General features: G+C 41.0%; 1 protein-coding gene across 1 annotated transcript; it reads left to right on the forward strand.

Annotated features, from left to right (window-relative positions):
• Positions 1–5496: 5496 nt before the first annotated feature.
• On the forward strand, positions 5497–6850 carry LOC308433029 (PC-esterase domain-containing protein 1B-like; the record flags this gene model as incomplete). The annotated part of the gene is made up of 2 exons (XM_080932899.1): positions 5497–6407; positions 6526–6850. The coding sequence occupies 2 exons, from the start codon at positions 5497–5499 to the stop codon at positions 6848–6850; spliced, it is 1236 nt and encodes a 411-aa protein (XP_080789025.1).
• Positions 6851–27260: the final 20410 nt, after the last annotated feature.

Raw genomic sequence — 27260 nt, forward strand, 5'->3', positions numbered from 1 at the left:
AAAAGCTCTTGGCAAACAAGAACAATACAATAAGCTTAGAATTTTTTTTAAGTTTTTTAATACTTCTTCTCACAACTAAACAGCCCGAGGTATAGACTCAGGAGAAAGAAGTTAATATTTAGTATGGATTAAGATGACTCAGACAAGTATAGTGGAAGAGAAAGGCATGGGATGAGTCATGAGAGCAATGGGTTACCTAAAGAAAGCAGATTAGATTTTGGGCAGCATTAATTTGACAAAAGAGGTGATAATCCAAATCCAGAATTATGTTGATCACACCACACCTAGAAAACTGGATTTGCTTTTGAATGCCACAGGGGTCTTGCAACACATTCTGAGAAGGGTAATCAGACACAGGGAAGAAAGGTTTAAGTAGAACCAGCTCCAAATGGTGGCCTGGCTTTGATAAGTAATAAGATGGCAACTTGAAAAAAATGAAGGTTTTGCTCCAACTGTACTATCAGTAAACAAAGTAAGGAGAAGGGACACACATGGGTTAAGAATAAGTTAACTGGGTGAAGCTTGATTCAGTACTCATCTTCACCCCCAAATATGGAAGACAGAGGACCTCAGTCAAAGATCCTGTCCTGCCAAGCTGCCGCATCACCCCAACTCTGGGCAACAGCAGGATGCCCGAGACAATTCTTGGCAGCGGTCCAGTGTGTATGGCGCTTCTGAAATCAGAAACATTGTTGGTCAATAACTCACATTGCAGTTTTGAACACCACTAGACGAGTGACTATTACTCGGTAGGGAGGTGAGAGAGATAGAGGGATAGAGACATGATGAGCAGTGAAAGGGGTGAGGGAAGGCTGGGGTGGACAAGGGAACATGTACTTGGAGAGTAGGGGGGATGAATGGTGTGCCGTACCCCGGAGCTTGAACTCCGACTCAGCCCCGGAACATGCTGCCCAGCCGCACCCTCGCCCTGGTTCTGAGCAACAGCAGGATGCCCATGATGAAGGCCTTTATGGTTCATCCTGTCCCTGGAGGCCACATTGGTGTCTGTAATCCACTGTCCAGTCCATGCTGAAGGGTCATCCCATAGCCACCGGGGGCCATTTTGATGTCACTGGCCTGAGATGCCCCTCAGACTGTGTGGATGTCTACAGTCTGTTTTGCAGGCTGAACCCATGGTGACGTCTGTGGCCTGTGTTGCCACCTGAGACCATGTTGATGTCCTTGGTCTGTGTTGCTGCCAAGGGCTGTGATGGTATACATACCCCATGCAGCAGGAGAGGGCAGTGTTTATGTCCATGGCCTATAGTGCCACTGGAGATCATGGTGAGGTCTATGGTATGTGCTGACAGGAGAGATTATCTGGATGTCTGTGGTCCATACCATAAACCATATATATGTCCGTTATCTGTGCTCCCACTGACTGTAAAGGACAAGGAAGCTACTTCTTGACAAGGTATTGATGGCCGCGGGTGCACAGTTGAGAAAAGGGGACATCGAAGTCTTCTGTGACAACACCTTCCCCTACCTCACCCCCTCAAAGCCATAGCAACCTAAGCAGAAAGCCATTGAAGAGAACTTTTAAAAATCGTGATAGGGATGCTGAAGTCTAGTTCTCCACAAGTGATGGCTTCTGACAGGGGTGTGGGTAGGGAAGACTCAGTTTCCCTTAATGGGCAGGAATTTGGCCATGCTCCAGTGAGTATCCGGGCAACACTAATTAGACTTCCTTTTTATTTGTCTTCTTTTGGAGGGGGAGGTCCCAAGGGTTAGAGGCTGGACCTGGGGGGACTGGAAAGTAAGCATGTCCAGGGTTCATGATGTGAGATTCCCAAATAATCAATACAGATATTATTTTTAAAAAGCTCAGTCGTTTTGGGAGAGAAAGGGAACATTATCTCACAAGCCTTTACATAACTACCACGCAGAGAGGTTCTTGCTCTAGCATGGTGACATACTTCTGAATTATCTACCACTGTGCTCACACACAATGGGAATCATGCCTTGTTATTATAAATAATTGAAGAGATTGTAAGGCTAATATAAAAAGATACAAAGGGATTAATAGGATCTAAACAACATTAAAGACAGCCACATCAGAGAAAAATGGTTGACAGTCCTCTGATATCTTAAGATATAAAATGGGGTATTAAAAAATGAGAGACTTTCAACAGTCTTAAATTTTCTTTTCCTTTTCTCCCTTTCTCTCTTCCCTTCCTTCTTTTCATCTCCTGCTCCCTCCTTCTTTCCTTCCTCCCTGTTTTCTTTTAGACAGTTTTCCAAGTACACATCCTAGGGGTACAGGCAGACATAGCTGATGCTCCTGTTTCCTGAGGACAGCACAGACTTGGGGAGCACATCCCCAGTCGTGACACATGAATGAGAAGAACCCCATCTGGATGCTGAAATAGAAGATTCCTCAGGCAATACCAGCGGTAGATGGGTGCTTGGGCAGTTTTTAGTGATCTCCTCCAATAATGAATTTCCACGGTCACTGTTTCATCACCCAAGCATTTATCAGCTTATCGACTCCATAGTCGGCATCATTCTAAATGCCAAGGAAATGAGCAAGTGCGAAGACGACTTTTCCCCATAGGGTTGAAATCTGATAGAATAAGGAAATGATAATATAACAATAACATAATAAAAATGCACTGTGCCGGTGAGGGTTGTAAAGAAAAATAAAGCAGGGTATAGAAACTGCTGGGAAGAGGGGGAGGGGACAGGAATAGGAAGGCCAACAGAGGCCTCGCTAGCTAATGAGCACACACCTTCATTAACTGCAGCTCTATTTTCGACCCGTGTGCCTTCTTAGGGTCTTTATTTTTCTTTCACACATTTCTTACCATCTACATGCTTAACTCTTAACTCCTGCAACCTGAATGATTTTCTAAACCCAGAAGAGGTTAACAGGGAAACTGTTAAAGTCAAATTTAAAAATCTGACTCTGGTAAAATCTAACACTCCTGGCTTATAACTATCCATAAGTATGGCTGGATGCCTAGTATCTGTACAATTCTCTCTCCCGAGCCAAAACTTTTTACTACTTTGTTTTGGTTCTGTTTTATGGTCTTAGGTTATCGATCTCAAGTGAGGGGACACAGTTATTAATATCCATTTCCTGCTCATCTCAAGAAAACTTTATGTCACCAACTAGTTATACCGTCCACTTCCCTTAGTAAGGAAAATACTGAATGTTTATAGTTAATTTGAAATTCACATTTTATGGCATGGGAGTCAAAATCCACTGTTCATAACATGTGACCAAGTCTGCTTATTGAGAACAAAAGAATGTTAAGTATTGTTGCAAGTAATCTCTTCGAAGCTAAGAGGCAGAAAAAAAAAAAAACAATTTGAGTATAAATCCAAATTATACACAAACACAAGTAGTTTATGGACTTAATTTTTATTCTTGTTTTTAAGATGTGTGTGCTTAGTTAATGTACAAAGAGCTATACAGAGCATCATTGAAAAAATTATTAGAATAAGAAACAGTTTTCCGTATTATACAACAATGTCAAAAGGTTATCTTTCTACTCACAGATTCATAAAGTTGCACATTAACATAATGTATTGTTCCTGATTACATTGATATCACAGACAAATTTTATAAATAAAGGAAAACGAGTGCCGAAAACTAGGGATATTTTGGTGAGAGTTTTGAGAAAATATTAGAAGAGAAAGGGCAATTAGACACTGGAGAAGAAAGTTTGGTAAGTATAACTCAAAATATTCTCAGAATGTGTGGGGAAACCCAGAAGAGCCTCAGAGGTGGCATCTACCAAAAGCAACATGTGCAATACGCAAAACCATTAGAGGACATTTACCCCCTGGTAGAACCACACTTAAACTTCTGTCCTTCATGAATAGGGAGAAAACAGTCACTTCACAGTTTTAACTTTAAACCCAAACCTAACAGTTCTCCACGCGCCAGGTATGTGCTGGAAAGTCTCTGGTTTCTCCTTCTCCTGGATCCCAAACAACACCATCACAGTGGTTTCCCAAACACCACTTAAAAGGCCCAAGATAACCCAGAGATGGAGGAATTTCAAAGCAAATTCCATGGAGCTTAACAGGATCCATGAGGGCACCATGTAAGATAAAGAAAAGTCTCTCTCCCTCTTTCTCCCCCCCCCCCCTTTTGATTCCCCTGGATCAGAACTGCTCTAGTAAGTATATGAAATATTTGGGGTTTTATATATTCAGATTATGCAAATGAGAGCCCGAGAAGCAATTAAAACCGTTTTTCACATCAGTGAGAATGGGTTCAGTCACTCCAGAAAAAAACGATTTGAGATTTTTGTTTTCCTTTCTCTTTTAATGCTAAGTTTCACTGTATGCTAAATAGCCAGGCTGCCCCCAAACTCACTATCTCTTTGTCTCTTCCTCCTGAATGTTGAGACGTTATACATGACCATTTCTAAAAGCTGTACAACCACCCTACAACCGAATAGTGGCAGTATTCGGCTTATTACAAATTTAAAAAGAAAATGTCAGCTCTACACAAAAATACTCAGCAGCACCATTTGTAAAACCCCCCAAACAGCAAATAACCTAATTATCTTTTCAATGAATGGCTTCAGGGAGCAATAAGAAACAGAAACAAAACAACAGCATTTCCCTTGCCAGGAATTCCAAATTCCAGTTTAGAAAACAGGTAGTCACACTTGAGGTTGACAAATCCAGAGGACAATGCAGGTCGTGTGGGTGGAGAGCCATTTCGCAAGGTCCCATACTGTACAATTCCACGTACATAGAATTTCTGAGGTGGTGAATTGTGTAAATAGAGACGGGCTGAGGTGATTTTTTTGGGAGTTAGGGAATGAGACAGTAAAGAAAGCTAGAAATCAATGGAAACACACACATTACCCTTTACCATGGTAAGAAAATGGCCAGTACGCCTAGGTACAAAAAGATTTCATGTTTACGGGAAAGCTGGTAAAACATTCACGGGGACTCCCCATATTACATCATTTCTTACAAAGCGCCGCAAGCTCTGCCAATCATGGCTTGGAATGCCATCTTGACAGTAGCGCCAGTTTGGGTTCTAGCCTCCAGAAAGGCATTATCCGCCTCTCTGCCAATGGAATCGGAAAGCAGGAACCCTCAGCTAGAATGGGGTTGGCGCTAAAGGAAACAGAGGGGAAAGGACGCCCGAAGGCAGTCCAAAGGTGGACATCGGTGAACCATTGCTGGCCAAGAAGACCTTGGCCTGGCAGAGACCCTGGTGGGGGCTGACACCCGGGAGCTGACATCCATCAGCTTCCCCCAGGCTGGGGACCATGGCGGGCTTCCCGCTGGGTTGCTCCACCTCTCCTCCACCAGGTGGAGCCTGAACTCACGCAATCCTGTGCAAGGTTCAGAGGTCACGCCCGTGGGGCTGAGGCAAACCGGATGAGGCGGCTTTTGACCACAGAAGCTCGCTGTCCGTCCGTCCGTCGCCCTCCCAGCCCAAACACCGCGGCCGGTTCGACTCCGTGAGCTCCTCGGCTTCCCCGGGGGTGCTTCCCTCCAAGAGTCCCCCAGAAGGACGCCATCATGCCCCACCTCCGAGCCCACGAGGTCCAGCAGCTGTTGCACAACAAGTTCGTGGTCGTCCTGGGGGACTCGATCCAGCGAGCCGTCTACAAGGACCTGGTGCTGCTGCTCCAGAAGGACTGCCTGCTGTCTTCCAGTCAGCTGAAGAGCAAGGGCGAGCTGAGCTTCGAGCAAGACGTGCTGCTGGAGGGTGGCAGGTGGGGACGCATGCACAATGGCGCCCACTACCGCGAGGTGCGCCAGTTCTGCTCCGGGCGCCACTTGGTGCGCTTCTATTTCCTCACGCGTGCCTACTCGCCCTACGTGGAAGACGTCCTGCGGCAGCTGCGCTGGGGCGAGTACGCCCCCGATCTGGTGATCGTGAACTCCTGCCTCTGGGACCTGTCCCGGTACAGAAGCAATTTCCTCAGGAACTACCGAGAGGACGTGGAGAGGCTCTTCCAACGCCTGGATCAGGTGCTGCCTGCCAATTGCCTCGTGGTCTGGAACACCGCCATGCCCGTGGCCAACGTTGTGTCCGGGGGTTTCATCCTGCCCGAGGCTTCGGGCTGCCCCTCGCGGCTGCGCGAAGATGTGATGGAGGCCAACTTTTACAGCTCGGCGGAGGCGGCGAGGCGTGGCTTCGATGTGCTGGATCTCCACTTCCACTTCCGCCATGCCGGGCAGCATCGGCTGAGCGATGGCGTGCACTGGGACGAGCGTGCCCACCGCTACCTCTCGCAGCTGCTGCTGGCACATGTGGCAGACGCCTGGGGCGTGATGCTCCCATCCCACAACAGTGTGGGACGGTGGATCAGGGATGTTCCTGCAGAAGGGCAGACAGACCGGGCAGACAGAAGGCAGCCTCGAGACCACCACCGCCACAATGAGCAGCGTGAACCCCCTGCGGCCAGAATCTCTCCCTCTCCCAGGTACCACCACCACCACCACCATCACCACAACCACAGCCCTCAGAGATCTTCCTCCCATCCTCAAAACGTGCCCAGCCGCAGAGAGGACGGTGTTCCCTCCTCTCCATCTTCCCAACAGCAGCCTTTGCACAGAGATTCCCCGAGGCGCAGGCATGGATACTCCAGGGAAACCAACTCAACCGACCGTGAGCATAGACCGGGCCCCATCCGCAGAGTCTATTCCCACCATGAAACCAGGGAGTCTTCCCCTTACCCTTCCCGGCACCGTAGCGAGCCACACAGATCTCACAGAAGGCACAGCCATCATCGTCATACCTAAGCACAGGAAGAGCCAGTGGGCCTTAAAGCCGCCTGACTCTGTAGCATGGCCTTTGGTAACCCTATTTGAAAGTAATTTCGTTTTCTTGGCCATTTCTTGGGGAAGAAGCCCAGATCTGGAATAAGCCCTGTGCACTTATACCTGTTGGCATTTGTTTGGAAATAATCCTCATGGGGAAAAAAAAAGCACTCCCGTCATTAGAAAGAGAGAGGCCTAGAAATGAGTTAAACCTTAAAGCGCTGATCTCTGTTGACATTTTTCCTCAAGCAAAAGTAAAAATGTCGATTCAGAACTAACTGTATTGACTTCATAGTGACCACTGGTTTCCGCGTGTGTTAAATAGAACTCACATCTCCCAAGTATTGAGACGGTAAGTTGGATTGGAGCTCCTGTACCGATATTTGTCAGTTTGAAAATAGTACTGTCCTTTTAAAAGTATAGTCTCTAGATAGCTGTTTGCTAAAATAATCTGGTCTCCATTTTTAAATTCATCAAGTGCCTACTATTTCTGCCTCCATAATTCTATTTTTCAGGAGTTACATTCATCCATCCATATGCACATATTTTCCATGTATTTTCCCTTCATTCCCCCCATTACACACTCTCACTCTGCTCCCAGTGAACTACTTTTTCCCAAATAGCCTCACACCTACATTTGGTGTCTTTTTTTTTTTTTTTTTTTGTGAATCCACTAGTTGAATTTAGGTTGCTTGCATGAGCCTGGGAGTGGACTTGAACAGTTTGGGGGTCTCCATAAAAGTGCATGGAAAATGCAGAGAGCTGTCTGTAGTCTCTCTGAATCCACACAGGCAGGGCTCTGGCTTCCCCGTTATCATCACATGGCCATGAGTTAGAGTTGATGAACTTACGTTGGTAGATCATTACCACTCCACTCGATGTCAGCTTTCGCACGTGCTCTTGGCCTTCTTTTAGCATGTGCATCCTCTAGGTTTTGGCAACTATTTCATGCTACCAGCTGCCCTACAAAAAATAATAAAGTCATTTTACTCCATCTCTTCACCACTACCTCCTCCAAATCTCTGGAAACCAAGGACCCATAACTGTTTCTATAGTTATGTACATAGAATGTTACCTAGATTTATACCTTTTATAGTGTGTAACCTCTCTGATTGGCTTATTTCACATAGTAATATACAAGTATATATTTCCTTTATGTCTCTCCATGGCTTGATAACTCATTTATTTTTAGCCCTAGATAACAACTCATCACTGTAATGTCCCACTGTTTGTTTTCCCCTTTCACGCACTGAAGAAAATCCTGGTTGCTTCCTAGTTGGGGAAATTATTAATAAAATTGTTATAAATATCTATGTGCAAGTGTGCGGGGTTTTTGTGTGGCTGTGATGTTTCAGTTCATCAGAGGACATCATCGATGAGGACTCTGCAGCAAAATTGCTTTATGAAGACTGTGCTGGCTGTTTTAAGAGACCTCCTGTCTGTACGCACAGCTCAGCCGTAGGACACATGCCTGGGACGCAGAAGACAGGTGTCATTTCCCAACACTGCAAAACAAACCACAACAGAAACTTTGCAAAACTGTCTGCTAAGTTCAACACACAGTCTCTCTTTCCACTTCTCAGTGAATCCGAGCTCCTGTTGCTTGGTGTCTATTTAAGTAAGCATTTGCTATTATCAGTATTGAGAGAATTTTTCCCAGGGGTTGGACACACTTGTATATATGTGTGTCCTTGTCCGCCCCATTTACAGAAAGCATTTTCTCCATTGTCTGACCTTGACCTTTTTCCAAAGACAATTTAACTGTGTTCGTAGCTACTATGAGTGACCTCTCCGTTCAGCTCCATTGACCTCTTTCTTTATTCTTTCATACGGGTCCCACTGCCTTGCTGGCTGTGACTTCTTTCTAATTCTAGAAGCTCTGTCTTACATAGTTCTTCAGTATTGTGTTGGCTGCCCTGAGTCTTTAACTGCTCTGTATAAAAGTTAAGACTTGAGGATTGTAGTGATATCATAAGTGTGTAAAATGCTCTAAGGCCTAAGTTTGATTCCAAGACCCATATTTTATAAAAAGAAAAGAGAAGAAATGCCAGAAGTAATGGGACACATGTGTAACCCTAACACCAGGGAGGCAGAAATGAGCAGAATCTGGGAACTTGCTGGCTGGCCAGTTCAGCCTGTTTGCTAAAGTTTAATTTCCAACTGTCTCAAAAAAAGAAGAAAAGTGGGAAATGCCTGAGTCAATTGGATGCTTTGAATGTTGTTCTCTAGCTTACGGGGAGAGAAAGAGAAGTAGGATGGAACAGGAGGGGAGTGAATTTGCCTTAGACCTTGCTCCTAATGCAGTGCAGTATAGGTCAATGTAGAATTTACTGACAATATTTAATGCCTTTACTCATGAACATAGACTCTATCAATTTAGTTCTTTGATTGGGGGCGAGGGTCCTCATGTATGCCTTAGTGGTATTTTGTTAAATTTGTGCCTGAGCATTTCACTTAAGGAAGTGCTACTGCAAATAGTGGCACATTTAGCACATATCAGCAGAACTCTCACTGTCCAGAGCTGGTATACCATAGAGCACAGGAGCCAGTGAAATGGCTCAGGAGGGAAAAGATGCTCCTTAGGCAAAGCCTCAGACCTTGAATTTGATCCCCAGAAGTTAGAAGGTGGAAGGAGAGAACCAGTTCCAGAAAATTGTTTCTGTCTTAGGCACCTTGGCTGGGACATGTGCATACCTGCTTGAGACAGACAGACATATCTTCCATCCTCCCTCCCATCCCTCCCACCTCCACATACAAATAAAGAGGGGGAGGGGAAGCAGAAGGCATTTGTATCCTCCAGTTTTGCTCCAATCATTTGCCAGTCTCAAAATACTCCTGATTGGTTCATTTGGATTTTGTACTTGCTATTCTGATGTCTCTGACTCAGGTAGGTGGCTTTAACCATGTCATATCTATATAGTGTTTTATTTTGTGTTTAATGTAGTAGCCAAAATATCTAATATGTCCTGGAAAGGGCATGGCAAGAGAATACAAAAGCCTTTCTCTTCTTAGAAAGATGCTCGCCAAAGGGTTTGGAAACATTTTTGTTTTCTTTATTTTTTTTTCAGGTTGGGGTAGTTCCACTCCGCTTCTGATTTTCTCTGAGTCTTTACTGTGAGTGGGTATGGATTTTGTAAAAATGCTTTCTGATTCTGAAACTCTGATCATTTGCTTTGTTTTTAGCTTGCTGCTGTGATAGGCTCCACTAATTGATTTTTGAATGTTGAATCAACCTTATAAAAGTGTAAGAAGTCCCAACTTACCATAGTATAAAATTACTATTAGACATTTTGGGATTTGATATTTTACCTCTATAACTTTGAGAGCCATTGGTCCATGTAGTAATTCTTTTCATGACCCCCCCCCCCCGTGTTTTTGTTAGAGTAGCATCAGCCTTGTAGAATGAATTAGGAAACATTCCTTCTTCTGCAGGGGATCATGAGAAATAATACAAATTCCTGCTTACATGTTTAACAGACTTCGTCAGTGAACCCATCTGGCCTTGATAAGCTTCTCCTTTAGAAATTTTTGTTTGATTGGTTCTTTTTGTTTTTCTTTTCTATTCTCTGTTTTGATTTTGCTGCTGGGAATTTAATGTGTGGCTTCTCAAATATTAAGCAGATGCTGTATCACTGAGCTATACGTTCAGTGTTTGAGACTGATAAGCTTTGAGAGTTCTATCGATTTTTGCCTTTCAAAAAATTATTAGGTTCTATTTTAGTTATCAAATATGGTGGTAGAATTGCTTAAATGTATGCCCAGAGTATTTGTGTAATGAACCTTGTGATACCCATAAGATCACAGCAACATCCTTTCATTGATAATCCTCTCATTTTCCTAAGGCATGCTGGCATCCTGTGAGGATACTGAGTCAAAGATTCACACAGTTTTTTTTTTTTTTTTTTTTTGGTGTGTCCGGTTTCTTTTTCTTCCTGACTTCCTGTTACCAAGTCCGTTTTGCTACATTTTATTGTTTCTTTCACCCATTAGATTTACTTCCTTTCACTTACTTAATAAGCAAAGGTTTAGAATATTGAGTTCACACCTCTCTATTCTTTCCCGATACATGCACCAGTGCTGGAGGCCTCTCTGAAGAGATGGCTTTTGTTGCATAACATAAAGTCTGGTGAGTTGTACCTTCAGTTTGACCTAAACACTTCTTTTTATTGGCATATGTCAATAGCGCATGGGCATGGCTCAGAAACAAAGCGTCTATTCTCTGAGTCTGGGAGATATTTTTTCTCATCTTTCTCTGTTTAACAGACTCCTGGTTTAATTCCACTGTGTACCAACAGCAAACACTTTGTGGTTTCTGTTCTTTAAGTGCATTTAGGTCCATTTTGCGAAAGTAGAATGGGAACTCTCCTGGCAGATATTTCACATGCACTGGTGAAATGTGCTTTCTACTCTTAATTACAGGACATGTTGCAGCAGAGTCACTGATGCCCAGTTGACTGATGGTGCTTTAGAATGAACTATCTCCTTTCCATTTTTTTCTGGGTATCTCTGCCACTTAGAGTGGGTATTGAGGCTTGAATAGTGGATTCAGATATTTCTCTTTGGGCCACTACCAGGTTTTGCTGAGCATTTCAGTGCTGTGCTCTAGATTTAGGTAGAGAACACACTAGAGACTGGATATGTCATTAAAGAATTGATACCTCCTTCATTATGTAACATTCTTCTCTGTGCTAATAAAACACATTGCTTTGAAGTAGGCTCTGGTTGAAATTAATATAGCAACTTCAGCTTTCTTTTGATCTACCTTTCTGTCTTTACATTTAATCTATATGCCCTTAAACTTACAGCACATTTCTTGTACAAAAGAGTTCATTGTGTGATTACTTCTGGCTATGTGTGTTAGGTGGTATATTTATACAATGATATTTAATGTGATTATTGATACTGTTATATTCACATTTATACTATAATTGCTGTGAGTCTTTATCTTTTGCCTTTTGTGATTTGTTTTCTTTCTTTTTTTTTCTCCCACTATTTTCTGCCTCTTGTAGCTTTATTTATTTTTTATTATGTTGATGTGTATCAGTGTGAGAGAGAGATGTGGGAGGGAGAAGAGAGAGAAAAAGAGAGAAAGACAGACAGACAGACAGACAGACAGACAGATGGGGGGAAGGAGGGCATCACAGCACACATTTAGAAGTCAAGAAATAAACTATGAAAGTCAGCTGTTCTCTTCCCCTGTGTGAGGCTCAGAGATAGACCCTGGGTTGTTAGGCTTGGCTGCAGGAATCTTCCCCCCTCTGAGCCATCTTCCCAGCCTGTCCTGTGGGTTCTAACATCATTTTGTGAGTTTGCTTTTTCTCTATATCAGCACATCAATCATTCTTACTCATTTACCACTTATCTTTCCATCATTCCCCCAAAGTTTCAGCAGACATTTATGACTAATACAGGTCTATTATACAACAATACCATATTGCTTCCCAGTTGGTTCAAGGGTACCAATAAGTTAGTCATCCAATAAAACATGGTTGCTATTTCTGTTTTAAACAAACTGCTTTGTGTTCAGGTAGAAATTAATAATAAAATCTTTACCTTCATGTATCTCTTCCATGTGTAATCTTTTATTTACATATGAAGAACCTCTTTAAATAATTTTTAGCAAGAAGGGTTTTGTTAGAAGAATTATTTCTCTTTCTCACTGAAGGATACATTACGTCAAGAAGAAAAGCTAGCTTATTTTTCCTGTCATTTCTTTTATTCTCTTGTCTAGATGATTTCTGAGAAATAATTGGTATATTTCTTCCTTTTTAGTCTTTATAAGTTAGCATATTTCCCTTCTTCTAGCTTGATATTTCTCTGTTCATCTCTAATTTATTGCAAGTTAAATGTAATATGTCATTAAATAGAATTGTTTATGTCTTCACTGTTTTCTGAGATTCATAGATCTTTAGATTAGTATCAGATATTAATGAGGTAAATTCTTAGTTTACTTCTAATTTATGCTCTCTTCCCTCTCTCCTTTCATGGTGTTCTTCTTAAGCTTGTGTGCTATAGTCATTTTGTTGTTGTTCCTCTTTACATTATAATTCATAACAGTAGCAAAATTACAGTTATAAAGTAGCAATGAAAATAACTGTATGATTGTCACCAAAACATAGGGAACTGTATTAAAGGGTCACAGCATTGAGAAGGTTGAGAACCACTGGACTAGGCTATGATCATCATAAGGGCTTCAAATTGTGTTTCCAACTTAGGAGGGACTTGTGGGCCATATACATACATATATACATACATACATAATATATATGTATATACATGCACATATACACACATACATGTATACATATATAATTTCCCCATTCTTTTGTCTGCTTTAAAGAATTATCATTATTGTACGGGTCATTATGTGTTGTGGGTGGTGTGTGTCTGTAGCACACACATAGGGTCATTGCCAGGTTATGGTTTCTGTCCTTTCTTTCCACCTTTAGAAGGTTAAAGCCTTAGTTTGACAAGCTTGTGTGCTGATTTCTTCATTCATCCTGTCTACCACAGTTAGCCTGACTCTTGGTGTATTTTTTTGTTACCATGTTTTAACTTCTGCAGGGCTTGGTGGCTTTTTGTTTGTTTGTTTGTCTGTTTGTTTGTTTTTTAAATTCTTCCTTAGAATTTTTTCTATTTATATTATTCTTTTCCTGCATGGCTTATATTGTCTTTGCACACATGCACATGTGCACAACTCTGTGTGTATGTGTATGTATGTTTAGGTGTTCACGTAGTAACCAGATATGTGGTGAGTGTACATATATGTGGGGAGTCCAGAACTGAGTCGACAGTTGGCAGTGGGTGCCTGACTCAGTAGTTCTCTGTCTTCAGAATTAGAGTGTCTTGCTGAGTCTGGACCTCCTCTTTTCAGCTAGCCCAGCTTGCTCCTGGTGTTCTCCATCTCTCTATCCTGACTGCTGGGATCCATGTGGGCTGCCTTCCCCACGTGGCTTTTATGAGTTGCAAGGATGTGAGGTCCGGTCCTCACTGTCATAAGACAGTCCTTTTATCCAATGAGTCACACCCCCTCTAGACCTGTTGTCTATATTTGTTTGTTTTCTAATTAGAGTCTTCACCATATTAAACATTATTTGTTTTATATTCAGGGCTAGTTTTTCTAATATTCTTACCATATTTGTGTTGGGCTGGTGCTTGTTGTATCTTTCCACACTATAGTTTTGTTTGCTTGCTTTTAGAATACCTTGAAATGTTGTGTTGTAAGTAGAACATGACATACTAGTTAGAGAAACTTCGGTGAATAGGCTCCCACTGATAAGTTGCCAAGGTACAGTGGAGGGAGATGTATAGAGTCCTGTGGTTCTGTTTATAAGTAGCTGGCTGTGCTACTGGGCCAGCTGTCCTCAACCTGTGGATGGAGACCCCTTTACAGGTTGAATAACCAACCCTTTCACAAGGGTTGCATATCAGATATCCAATATATCAGATATTTACATTATAATTCCTAACAGTAGCAAAATTTGAGTTATGAAGTAGAAATGAAAACAGTCTTCTGGTGAGGGACCACCACAGCATGAGGAACTGTATTAAAGGGTTGAATCAATGGGAAGATTGAAAGCCACTGGAATAGGCTATGATCGTCATAAGGGCTTCAGATTGTGTTTCTAACTTCGGAGGGACGTGATGGTAACAGGGGCCTAAAGTTGGCATTTCTTTTTTGCGAGATTAGTTGGACTTTTATGAAGACACAGTCATAAATTAGGCACTGGTGAAAGGTGTTTTTGTTTTGTTTTGTTTTGTTTTTTTAGGCAAGTGTTGGAAGAGCTCAATAAATTTCAAAATGGCCACCCTTGGCTCTTCTTGACAGAGGCCTAAGAGGATCTTGTCTCATCTTTATTTTCCCATCCTGATAATCTCCTGGAAGGAAAGCTCAAACTCACAGGCTCTCTACCACTGAGCTCCCTGAAGGTTTAGCATTCCAATTTGTATGTAGTGAGCCTCTAGCAATTAATCAATTCAAATTTAGTGGTTCTTCTCTGGCTCTGGTTCCCACAAAGATTTCCCCTCAACTATGTCACTAATAAATCAAAGGACGGGTTTGCAGCAGGCTTCTCTCAGCCCTCCTTTGCATCCTTCCCCTGGAATGGGCATAGCCGAGTCTTGAGCTATGTGCTCTGCCAAGCCATGTGAAACAGACCAAGAAAGGAAGCAAAACAATGCAACGGTCATCACATCAACTGTATTGCCAGCCGCATGTTGAAAGCAAGGTTTCCATCGCTTCCCTCAGTGATCAGGACTATGGGGCTTCAGTGATGAAAGTAGGTATTAGTTAACCATGGAGAGGAGATTCGGGATACTCTCTGGAAATAAATATGTGCTACTTTTTTATATCGAATTTCCCTCTGAGCTCAATTTGACATTGAGTCTCCTTGTGTATGATTTTGTTGTAACTGTCCATAGCAGGCTCCCTTGGAAAAAGGCTCCTTTCCTATAAGACCTTTGTTAGACTCTTCCCATATTTCGATAGGCCATAAGTGTGTTAATGCATACACGTGGCAAGAGCCAAGTCTCATCTCAATGCTATGTCACAGAGCACCCATCCATCTTGCATGAACAGAGAAGACGACAGCGCTCCCACCTCTTTGCTGGCGTTTTGTGCATGTTGCTTAATTTCACTGCTCCTGTCAAGCCATTCTTTATCGGAGAGTCTAACAGCCTTTGAGTGCCTGGTACTCTATCACTTATGTACGGGTTGTATTGATCTTTCTGGTGTGTGCTCTAAAGTGCCTGGCATCAAAAGCCAGCGAGGCAGCCTGGTTGAGCAGTATGGGCCATTTACAGACTTCAGGATGAGATGCCGCAGGATGCCAGGGAAAATGTTTTTGTTTTTCCAGAGGGAACCATAGTTCATGAAATGTGGTTAACGTACCATTTTTGTATACCCTTAAAATCATTTTATAACCACACTGAGTGCCTCTAAACATTAAATATATTTTATAAGTAGTTGGTTAACTAGCTGTTGTAAGCTTTAAATAGTAAATAAAATGGAAAGGCACTAAATAGTGACTATATTTCATAGAGTAAGATGCTTTTCTAGCCACTCAATAATTCTCAATGTTAAGAAAAATTGATTTTCCAACTGCTGAGTGCCTCTAAAAATTAGCATCTTATCTTCCAAGAGGGGATGCTTTTCAGCTACTGTCCTTTCTGTCAGCTTTTGGCTTAATGGGCTGTAAGGTTCCCTGCTTGTTGAAAATTTCTGAAGGTTCTGCTGGAGTGTGATTTTACTTAGACATATAATAATTAGCTGGGAAAAATATACAATAAGTTAACTGCATGTTCTGTTGCTATAGTGTAATTGCAAACAAGTAGCTTACCCATTTAGGTGTTCTTAGCACTTGCCTCTCGCCTTCTACTCTCAAGAGCAGGGCTGCCTAGAGCGACCTAAAGCAGTGACCAAAGAGAAGAGTTACTAATTCTCAAGACCACTGAACAGCATCTGTGAACAACAGATGCAATTTGCACTTGTAAAACCCTGCTAGGAGAAAGGAATTTCCCAGTGACAAGAATCACATTTTTTTTCCCAAGTAAAATTAAATCATCTTCGTGGTTCTTTATCAGCTCAGTCTGGTCTTAAAAGAAATATATATTGCTGGGCCTGCAAGGTGGTTTCGGAGAAGGAGGCAAACTCAATTCAATCCCCTGAACCTACATGGTAGACAGTGTAAAATTTGTTCTCTGATTTCCAAATATACACTAAAGTCTATGCCTACCTCCACATACTATATTAACTAACTAATTAATTGACATTTAGAAATCACATTGCAGTCATTGCTGGGACTTCCCATATAAATAGCTCACCATATTACAGAAGTTGAAAACCAAACCAGACACTTGACAATCACACAGAACAGCAGTAAAATAAGGTGTGGCTCTTACTTCTGTTTAAACTACAAGTCAGCTAAGTGATCCTGGGTATAGACATGTCAAAGGACTTCTCTACATAATATGTATCATCAAAATGTTATAAATATATATATATGCATATATATATATATATAATTATATACATATACCCTTGTCAATGGAATACCAATGTAACATTTATGGTTTTAGGTAGATCTGGTGGCTTGATAATTGCCAAGATCCTGTTGAGATCATGAGTGTTTAAATTCCTTCTAGCCTCTTCCCCCATTCTGAGGACCAATAGAATACACTGATGTGTGTCCACAGCAGTAAGTGGCCAGACTAAAGGACACACAAACATCACTTTTTGGGAGTACGTGTACTTATATTTAGAAATAATATAAGCCAGGCTCAAAACTCTTCTCAGACATATCCTTAAAACCCCCACTGAAATCAGTGAGAATCCATATGGGATAAAGTAAGGACAGGTTATTGACTTAGGGTGAAATCCAGAAATGAACACACCATCATTACTTAGACAATGTCACGTTACTACTGAAGTAAATTGTGGTTAACATCAATAGGTGATCAACTAGGTACCAGCTACTGTTTAAGAGACCCATTTGTATTGTCTAATCTAAATAATCTAATCTTAATCTTTACTTCTCCAGTATGCATTATTATGTACTCATAAGGGAAAAAATCACCACTGTTTTAAAAAATCCTCCAGGATAGAATAATTTAGAATGTATTTGAAGCTATAGCAGTAATCACTATAATTAAAATCTGAAGTACTATGCTCTACTATGATGCCCAGAAGAATATTCTCTCAAACTAGTTTATATTCTATGAAATGAGAAGCCATTATAATGTGAAACACAGAGGAGTCAGCAAACCAGAAGTCCAAAAAACCAAACAACAATAATAAAAAAAATGTGACTCAGAAAGAAACAATTGTCATTGGCACATCTAGAAAAAGATTTTTACCTGCCCTCTGGTATGAGCTCAGTAAATATAATCCTAGGGATTAAGGTATGTGTGCATTTCTATTTTCTTAATGCTTTAGAGAAGGAAGTGGCCAACAATTATATATACAACAGGCTATTTCCCCCATGCTTAACCATTGGCAAAATTGTTGAGTCAAAGCTTATATATCAGATCCTGTTAAGAACTATGATTCTATTAATACCCAATCCATGACTTTTCCAAAGCCCATACCGGCTTCCTGGGGAGTTACCATGCCTAAAAGAGGGCTTCAACTCTTCCTTTAAACTGTGGCTTGCAAATTTTTGCTAATAATGTTAGAGACTGGAGAGGTGTCTCATGATTAGGAACAATGACTTCTTGTCCACAAGACCCAGGTTTAATTTCCTGGGCCTAGACGTTGGCTCACAACTACCTGTTAACACCTGTTTCCAGAGTGATCTGACACCCTCTTTTAGCCTACATGTGGCACGTAGACATACATGCAAGAAAAGCACCCACATACAGGAAATAAAAATAAATGAATCTAACAAAAAGTATCAATGAAAGGTAGGTAAAATGGGCTTTTTTTTTTTTTTAAGAAGCAAAGAAACACAGAAGAGTAGTCAGAACTTTTGAACATCATCCCCCCCACACACACATACATGTTGCTTTTTTTTTCTACTTCAACTACATAAGAGACTGGCTCTGATTTTTACCTAACTCAGTATTTAGTCAACAGGCATTTGCCAAAATAATATGGCAGGCGCTAGGCTAGACTCCATGGACAAGTCAATGAAAGAACTTTATGTAACTGGGCCCAAAACACTGAATTATAAGGATGGCAAGCATCATAATGAGATGGATGGTGGGTACCTTTGGAAAGAGGAGTTTAGTGAGATCAGATAAATGTGAAAGTTACTGTAGAAATGATATCCCTCAATAAAGATCGGGACCAAGCCCTGCTGATGGCTGAGGGCAGGTTCCAGGGATGCTTCCTGTCATATTCAACGAGCAGTAATGATGTGAGGGATAAAGTTGGGGTGTGGCAGCTCTTTACCTCAGAAGGCTCTGGGGTTTAACACAGCACTCTAGACCATAATAAGCACTTTGAGTTTTTATCCTAAGCCAGGTAATGAAGACACAGCAAATGGTATGGTGCCATCTGACTTTAAATGGTCTTTCTGACCATGGATTTAAAATGTGGAGAAGGAAGGTTAGAATTAGTAAGACAAATTAAGAGACCATTGCAAATACCAACTTCCTCCCAAGGTTTGGGCAAAGGTAATATTGATGGAAGTTTGATGTGGAAGAAATTGAGGTTAAAGCCTCAAGCTTTGCTGATTGACTGCATGTGGGATGGGAAGAAAAGGAGGGGGAAGAGAGGTTTGTTTGGTGTTTCTCCTGAACAGCTAGAGCGTTAGGAACAATTATTGCATTGCCGTTTCAGTTTTGCTACCACAGCATAATCAGTTGCACTTTTCAGAGTACTCTGGCCTCAAGCAACCCTTTGGCACAAGCGCAAACAAAAATGAACTGTTAATGGCCCTGTCTCCAAAATCAGGCAGACAAGGAGTAACAAAGGCAGCCAGGGAAGTCAACCTGAGGCTTCTACATGCACATGGACAGCAGCAACAAATATATGTGGGCATGCATGTACCACAAACAACAGCAACAAAATCCTCATATGTTTCCATGTAATTGTACATGAAGTCGAATTTCATGTAGCTAAACTCATTCATTTTTCTTTACTATTTTATCAGCACTTCTTTGTAATAATCTCCTCCCTCCCTCCCTCCCTCCCTCTCTCTCTCTCTCTCTCTCTCAGAGACATTGAAAGCATTTATTTTTAAAACCTAAAGAAAGCGAAACCCTGGAACCTGGGGTATATTCACTTGTTTTGGTTTTAGACAAAGTAGTTTTTGAATTTCATAACTTAACAGAACACATTCCCCCAGAAGCTCCTCCTGCCTGTAAGTTCTGCCTCCTTCCAGCAGGTGCTCATCGGGTCAGTTTGCTAAAGGAGGCTGGAACCTGCCCAACAGTACACCATATCCACCACTCTGGAGCTGACCTGAAATGTCACCTATCCAATTTGACTCCATAAAGAACACTTAATTATCTACTTCTTTGTCCTGGGGTAGCCCAGTTGGCTACCAATCTCAACGAAGCTGCTAAAACTGTTTCCTGGGTAAAGTGTTCTTTCCCTTATTCCCTAAGATTCCCCTTCCCTAGCACTAGGGATTAAATCCCCGGTCTCATGTAAGCTAGCCAAATACTCTGTAACTAAGCTCTAATAGCCCCATGTCTGTCTTCACTGATACCTGTGAAGTTAAAATTTTTTCTACAGACATTTGCCTTTGCTGCTGAGACTCCTCCATGCCCTGTGTGATTCCCAAGATCCCAGACAGGTGAAAGGACTTCGCATGTATTCTGTTTCCCCAGTTAAAGAAGTACACAGGAGTCATTTCCTTTAAGCTATGGTCCTGACACTTGATGATTTCAAAAGTAATAAACAACGGCCAGGTTCAGCTCTCAGCAGTCCAGAACAGTTGCCAGATCTAAGCTCACTCACCTTTTCCAACAGCTTCTCATTGAGCTCTGTGTTTCCAAACTGAAGGAGGAACATGTTGCAGTAAAGCCGTCATTATTTTAGTGCAAGGTCTGACGGCTGAGGATACACGATACAATAATCACAAGAACGACAGCACTCTAGGACTGAGTGAGAATGCCCATCTTCCTATCAATGGGGTATAAAAACCTAGATGTGGTGAAGGCATTAAAAGTACCGTAAAAAAAATAAAACTTAATCCTTGCTCTCTGTCTGAGATACCACGATTTCATTAATGAGTCAACCCAGTAATGTTTCTACTAAGTTAGGGGGAAAGCTTCAAGGAACTTGGCAGAATCAGAAGGTCCAAAAGAAGTGAGACAGGTAGAAACAATGATTCTTGAAATAGATATCAGGAAATGGGCACCCAATAGTCTGCTTTTATCATACCTACATGTGTCCAAATGATGCTAAGAATAATAGTGCATTCAAGTTCTTCTCAGACTGAGCCCACACAGTGCCAAAGGGTTGCTCTGAAAGTATCCCATAGCCTTCCTCTAAAAGCTATACTTTCCTGTTTTGTTTATTTGTTTGTTTGTTTGTTTGTTTTTAAGACAGGGCTTCTCTGTGAAGCTCTGACTGTCTCTGTGTAGACCATTCTGATATCCAACTCAGAGATCTCCTGCCTCTGCCTCCTGAGTGCTCTGATTAAAGGCTTGTGCCACCACATCCTGGCTATATTTCATTTTACATACATCATTCTCTTGATATTTTTATGGATCACTAAAAGGACTAATGGATTAGTAGAGGTCCAGCAGTACAATGAGTCACATTAGACAGCAGTGACATAGGTGCCTACCTTATAGTGCTCATCACCAAGGGCTATAAAAGGGTGGGGGAGATGCAGCCTAAGAAATACTACTGAAATAAATTTCCCTTTAAAATCCTTACTGTAAGTAAAGAATGTTTGCTTTTTAAAACTGAGTTCAAATTTACCTTCAGCAGCAATTGAGTTTTAAGGTTGAGTGAGGCAATAAAGCATCTTGTATTTGCAGTCCACAGAGAAAACAACAAGGTCCACAAGTTATCAAATGTGAAGCACTGAGCATCCAATTAAAATATAAGAGGGGTCAAACACACACACACACACACACACACACACACACACACACACACAGACAGACAAAGTGAAGATGGGAGCTAGCATAGGAGAGTTAGGAAACAAGCAGTCTAAAATATTGACAACATGCAACCAAATTAGAGACCAGGAATTTATACTAGAGGAAGATGATTGCCTGCCAATTTCAGTCCATGAATAAATAATAGAGGATCAACTAAAGTCTGAGGGGCCAGAAAGGCGAAGGAAAGAATCAACTGTACAGTATGGGTGAAACTCTAATTCAGAAAGCTTTAACATACCAGCCTATTGTGAAGGGCACGCACTTAATTCCATGGTAGTCAAAACTCTTGAATTTAGGAACAAAGCTGTAACATCGTAAGTACGTACATATATCTGTTCTTTTCCCTTAGGTTTCCTTGACCCTTAGTTATTTCCGAAGTGACAGGAGGGCTAGAAACATGTAACACGGCAATGACCCCTTTAATTTTGGACGATAGGAACATTTTTTGAGCTAATGACATAATATTTAGTGGACTTCTACATAGGATCTGATCATCAGAAAGAACAAAACACAATTTTAAGCTTGAAAATTTTAACACCAGTCTTCCTGTATTTAGGGAAGAGAAAAGTGGGTGGGGTTGGAGTTAGGCATTAATCATATCTACATGGTGAAGGCTCAGGGAAAAACTCAACTGTGGATTTTAGAAAGTTCCTAGGCTGAGGAACATACAAGCTTGTTCTGAAGGACACACATTTAGTTCTGTTATAGTCAAAACTCCTGAATTTAGGCATCAAAGTGTCTAGAGACATACCTGAACTTTTGACATTGTAGCAGAATGTCAAATGATTGAGAGCCATAAAATTAAGTCACAAAAAATTATCAGGAAAAAACCCTCATAATTATTTTAAGTAAGTTTTAGTACTGGGCTACATTCATATCACTATTCTAGGCTGTATAGAGCTAAGGGTTGTATACACATTTCTAGACTGTTCTACCTCTTCAGTCCTTTGGATATTTAATTGGATTATTTAATATAATCTTTTCACTAAGTCAGCAATAATAAGCTTTTATAAAGTTCTGTGAAATATTCTTGCTAATTATGAAGTATGAGACAAGGATTACATGACTATCCTGGCCAGTAAAGGGCTTCTCAAAGGTTTAGTAGTGTTAGCTTTTATGCTACTAAACCCACCATTCAGTCCATCTGATCACTGTGGCTATCCTAGGTGATGCGCTCACAGTCTCTGTGCCATTGCCATTTTACTTATATGAATATTCTTATTCTTTTTCTTTTGGCTAGTAATTAAAAACTTTTTTTTTCATTGTACTACTTTCTCATAAGTCTTTTTTCTCTTACAGTGTAACTCTTGAAGACCGTTTCTGGTATCAACTTACATGCTACTTAACATTACAAGAGAAGGATATTAGTAAACCTAACATCCTTCTTTTCCTGTAACTAGCCTTCATGCTCCTCTTTTCCTGTAACTAACCTATGCTAAATACATATGTTTGTCCATTGTTTGGCTCCTGCAGTCAGACTCTCAAACTTTTGTGTTCCCAGTAAGTAAAAGTCAAAACCAGATAGATTCTGTTTGAAGGAAATTTTGTGAATTACATCTAATCTGCCTTTGGAATCTCTTTCTCAGCTCTGTTCTTCCCCAGTTTCTCTCTTAAGTTTCCCTGTCTACAACTTTTTTCAAATCAGTAGTTTAAACTTTCTTTTCCTCCTGATATCAAAGGTGTAACTTGTCCATACCCCCACCTTTCCTTAAAACTTTTCCTGGGAGAACTTACTTTTTCTTGCTAATTCTACTGTAGTCTATGAATTGGGCTTTCTCAAATTTGTTATCCTTTCTGTACAGCTTATTAATTGTTATTACTTTGTGGCACATGTGTGCATGTGTGTGTTTTAAGGTTTCTATTGCTGTGATGAAACACCATGGCTAAAAATCAAGTTGGGGGGGGGAAAGGGTTTTAAATCACTGAAGGAAGTCAAGAAAGGAACAGGGCAGGATCCTGGAGATAGGAGCTGATGCAAAGGACCTTGAGGGGTGTGGTTTACTGGGTTGTTCCCTGAGGCTTATTCAGCCTGATTTCTTATAGAACCCAGGAACACAAGCTCAGGGATGACCCTACCCAAAATAGGATGGACCCTCCTCCATCAGTCACTAATTAAGCAATTATCCTTCAAGTCTGCCTCCACTGAACACTATGTTCTATCATTTTCAAGCATCCACTATGTGCCAGAAAACTCACATTTGTTTATACAAGTTGAAAGGTTTCTTCTAACAATTTCCATACATTGATTAATAATTTATATTTCTTTTTGGAAGATAATTTTGTAATTATATTTAAGTACAGAAAACTTAGTGTACATTTAACCCAGTTTAGTGGTGTCTTTGTCTTTTCCAGTTTGGCAATTCAAGCCACAGACTTATGACCCAAAACATTGCCTCCCCAATGTTGGTGGGTCTCATCATATCTTTCATTATAACGGATCCTAATAGCTTCCACCAGCTTAGCCAGAGCACCCTTGTCTTCTGAGTTAACCTGTATGAAGGCAACAGTGGTGCATGTCTTCCTGTAGACCAGGTACCCCAGCCTGGCCTTTCCCTTGATGATGAAGTAGGGCACCCAATCTTCCAACACAGGGCAGGAAGGAAAACCACCAGCTCAGTGGGGTCTACATCATGGGCAATCACCACCAGCTGAGCCTTCTTGTTCTCCACCAAGATGGTGACTGTATTGACTCCTGCTCAGAGGACGGGGGTCTTTTATTTGGGATGTCCCATTTGCAGGCAGCTTTCTTCTCAAAACAGGACAGTAGCCTTTGCTTCTTCTCCTGCTTTGTCTCTGGCCTGCACTTGTAGGCAAGCTTAAGCAGCTGAGTAGCTGTTTGCCTGTCCAGGGCCTGAGTGAACTGGTTAATGGCAGGGGGTACTTTGAGCTGCTTATAGAGAATGGCTTTTTGCCACTGCAGCCTGATGTAGCAGAGCCACTAGACAAAGCATTTGAGATCTCTTTTAGGCTGATGTCCTGCCGAATGCCAAAGTTCTTGGGCCTTTTCTCAAACAAAAAATTGACCACCTTTTTGGACTCCTGCTTTTTGACAATGGCAGGGGCTAAGGCCACCTTCTCCCCCTTGGCCTTCTTTCCTTTGGGCATCTTGCTCTGCTGGAGCAGAGAGCTATGTTTCTTTTACCTGACTCTGACTTCATACAAGGCAAAGATTTTTTTTAAGTATCTAACCATGACTAGAAAAATATCCATCATATATTAACTCCTAAATATATGTATGTTATGCCAAAAAAGGAATCAATTCATTAACAAAATGATGTGTGTATGCTAACTATCTTAGCTATTTCTAAAATAAAATGTTCAGAGTCTTATATTCTTGGACGTTTTTATGCTAGACTATTTATGAATATTAATATATTAATATAATATATTAATAAGAAACCTTTTAACAGTCTATATTTATTATTGGTATAATTCTTCTCTATGGTTGCAACTCTTTATTTTGGTTCCTATTTTCCCTTCCTGCTACATCCCTTAGAACAATTGTAAGTTTATAAATGTTTGTTATCATCTTTATATGTGGTCTATGGATTTTTGAGTCAAATATATTTAGGCCTTTTTCTTTTCATTCTCACCTTTATAGTGGGAATAAGATGTGTTGTGTATATTAATGAAACTTTCTGATAAATTCTAATCTTTTTCTTGTCAATCTTCCCATCTTGGTGAGAACAACTATACAATGTGAAGGAGGGCAGAACTTCCTTAGCTTAAATTATCATTGACCTTGCCATACAGCCATGTATCCATGGATTTACTGTCCTGATCCTTTTATTCATGACATCAGAAAATCATTGCCCCCCTACTGAAGCCTGGTACATGTATGCCTTTAATTGCCTTTTGTTTGGCTGGCAAACTGTAATTGGCCCTTTCCTACCTTTCTCACAGATACAGGGATCATCAGTTTTGTGCTACTGTGTCTAGAGAGGGGTATATTAATATTTATATTTCTTGTAGTTGATTGTTATTTGGTGAACACATTCAGTTGAGCTTCTCTGGAGTAATGAGTTAGTTTTTCTTAAAACTTTTGAGCCGTGGCCTAGTGCAATGTTGAACGGTAGTATATTTGACCATCTCCCTTAATATTTCAAACCTCTGTATCTTTACCATTGTTTATCATTAACTCTGGAGTCAAAGAACTCTCAGTTCAAATCGTACGTAACTTTAAAACCATGAAATGGAAGTTACTGATTTTCATACCAACTTACAATGTTATTTGAGGAATCAAATGATACAATGTTATTTAAGGAACCATATGAAATAATAGATGTAAGTCACTTATCACAATAAATATCCAAAGTAAGTACTCAACAACCATTAATGAAGCAGCGGTCATCGCAATTCTCCCAGATGGTTTTAGACCATCGCATCAATGCTCTGTGAGTAAACTGTATTTGTAGTGCTGAAGATAGAGTTTCCCATGAAATAGTTAGGCATGTTTATCAAAAAAGCTTACATCCTGCTTCTTGCCCTTCCAAGCTTTCCTCATGTTTCCCAACATGATGTGATGTGGTGTCTGAGTAATCACGTACAAAGATGTGAAGATGTCTCTGGGCTAATCCCATCAGGTTCTATGTTCCTTTTTACCTCAGTCAGTCCTGGAAACCACAAGTCATCTCTCACCACGTGAACTCTCAGATCTCCAGAGCTCTTTGAACTGTCTCTCATCTGGAACAATCTTCCACTCCTCCCAAATCCTGCCAACACACCCTCTGGAATTCCTGATAACTCATTGACTTAATGTTTCTTCTTCCTTATAAGTGTTTCCTTTACCTTTTGGCCCAGACTAAAGCCTGTTTATTCTTGTGAACACTGCGTCCCCCTTGGACTTCAGAGGGGTGGCATTTTTTGCTCTCTCTTATATCTCATAAATCTAAAAGTATTGTGATGTTGACATTTCCATGCAACTAGACCCCCTTTCCTCAAAATTTCCAGTTCTCTTGAAGATCATGCCATTTGACAACCTCTGGCCATTCTAGTTGTTTGTAGAACCTCAGGCCATTGGTCCTTATTAAGTAAAATATCAAAACTTGCTTCCTAAATCCACCACTATTCTGTAATTGTTCCAAGACTGGCGATTCTGTATTCATATGGACTCCTGTGATAGAATATCCTCTCAGTCTGTGTTCTTAGTCCCCTGACCTCCGTGTATGAAATGGCATTAGTCTCACCTCCCTTTTCCACCTCCTCCCGACTCATAATGAAGATCTTCTTGTTGCCTTGATGGTAGAGATCAATAACCTCTTTTTGAAATGCCCCCGTTGTAAGCACCTCCCTTTGCTTGTCTTTTTAATAGGGTTTGCAAAAAACAAAAATCAAAAAACAAAACAATAGAAGGATATTCTTCATTTGTACTGGGAGGTCAATCCTGTCAACATTCACTTGTCTTATCTCAGCTTCCCGTCTCTCCTTACCCAATACAGCAGATACCAGCTATCATCCTTTCCATGGTCTCCTACATTCCTCTGACAACATCACTGCCCATTTTTCATTCTCCTGTCCACTGTTTAGCCTGACAACAGCTTCTTCCTATTCTGTGCCTGACTCAGAGAAGCTTGGCATGACTAGACAAGACACTGAGTAACTGAGTTGATCCATTTTACTTGAAATGCATGACTACCACATTGGTAGTATTGGCCTATGATGTACTCATCAAATCCTAGCACACATTTCCAATCCACCTTACTCAAAATGAACACTGTCTGAATGCTTAACCTTTCTCCTACAAACATCAATATCTTTCTGCCCAGCCTCCTTACTTCAGATTTCATTGCTAATATATTTTCAATAAAAGAATGTCCACATTTCCTTACTATGGTTTCTATAGGAAGTACTTTGAATTCCATTTTTGTGATGGACCATTTTTTTTTTAACCCAACTACTAGCTTTCCATGGGTTTATTTCAGACACACTCGTAATTCGAGTACCTTGGTCTTGCT

Source organism: Micromys minutus (genome assembly GCF_963924665.1).
Source record: "Micromys minutus genome assembly, chromosome: 19".
Classification (NCBI taxonomy): domain Eukaryota; kingdom Metazoa; phylum Chordata; class Mammalia; order Rodentia; family Muridae; genus Micromys; species Micromys minutus.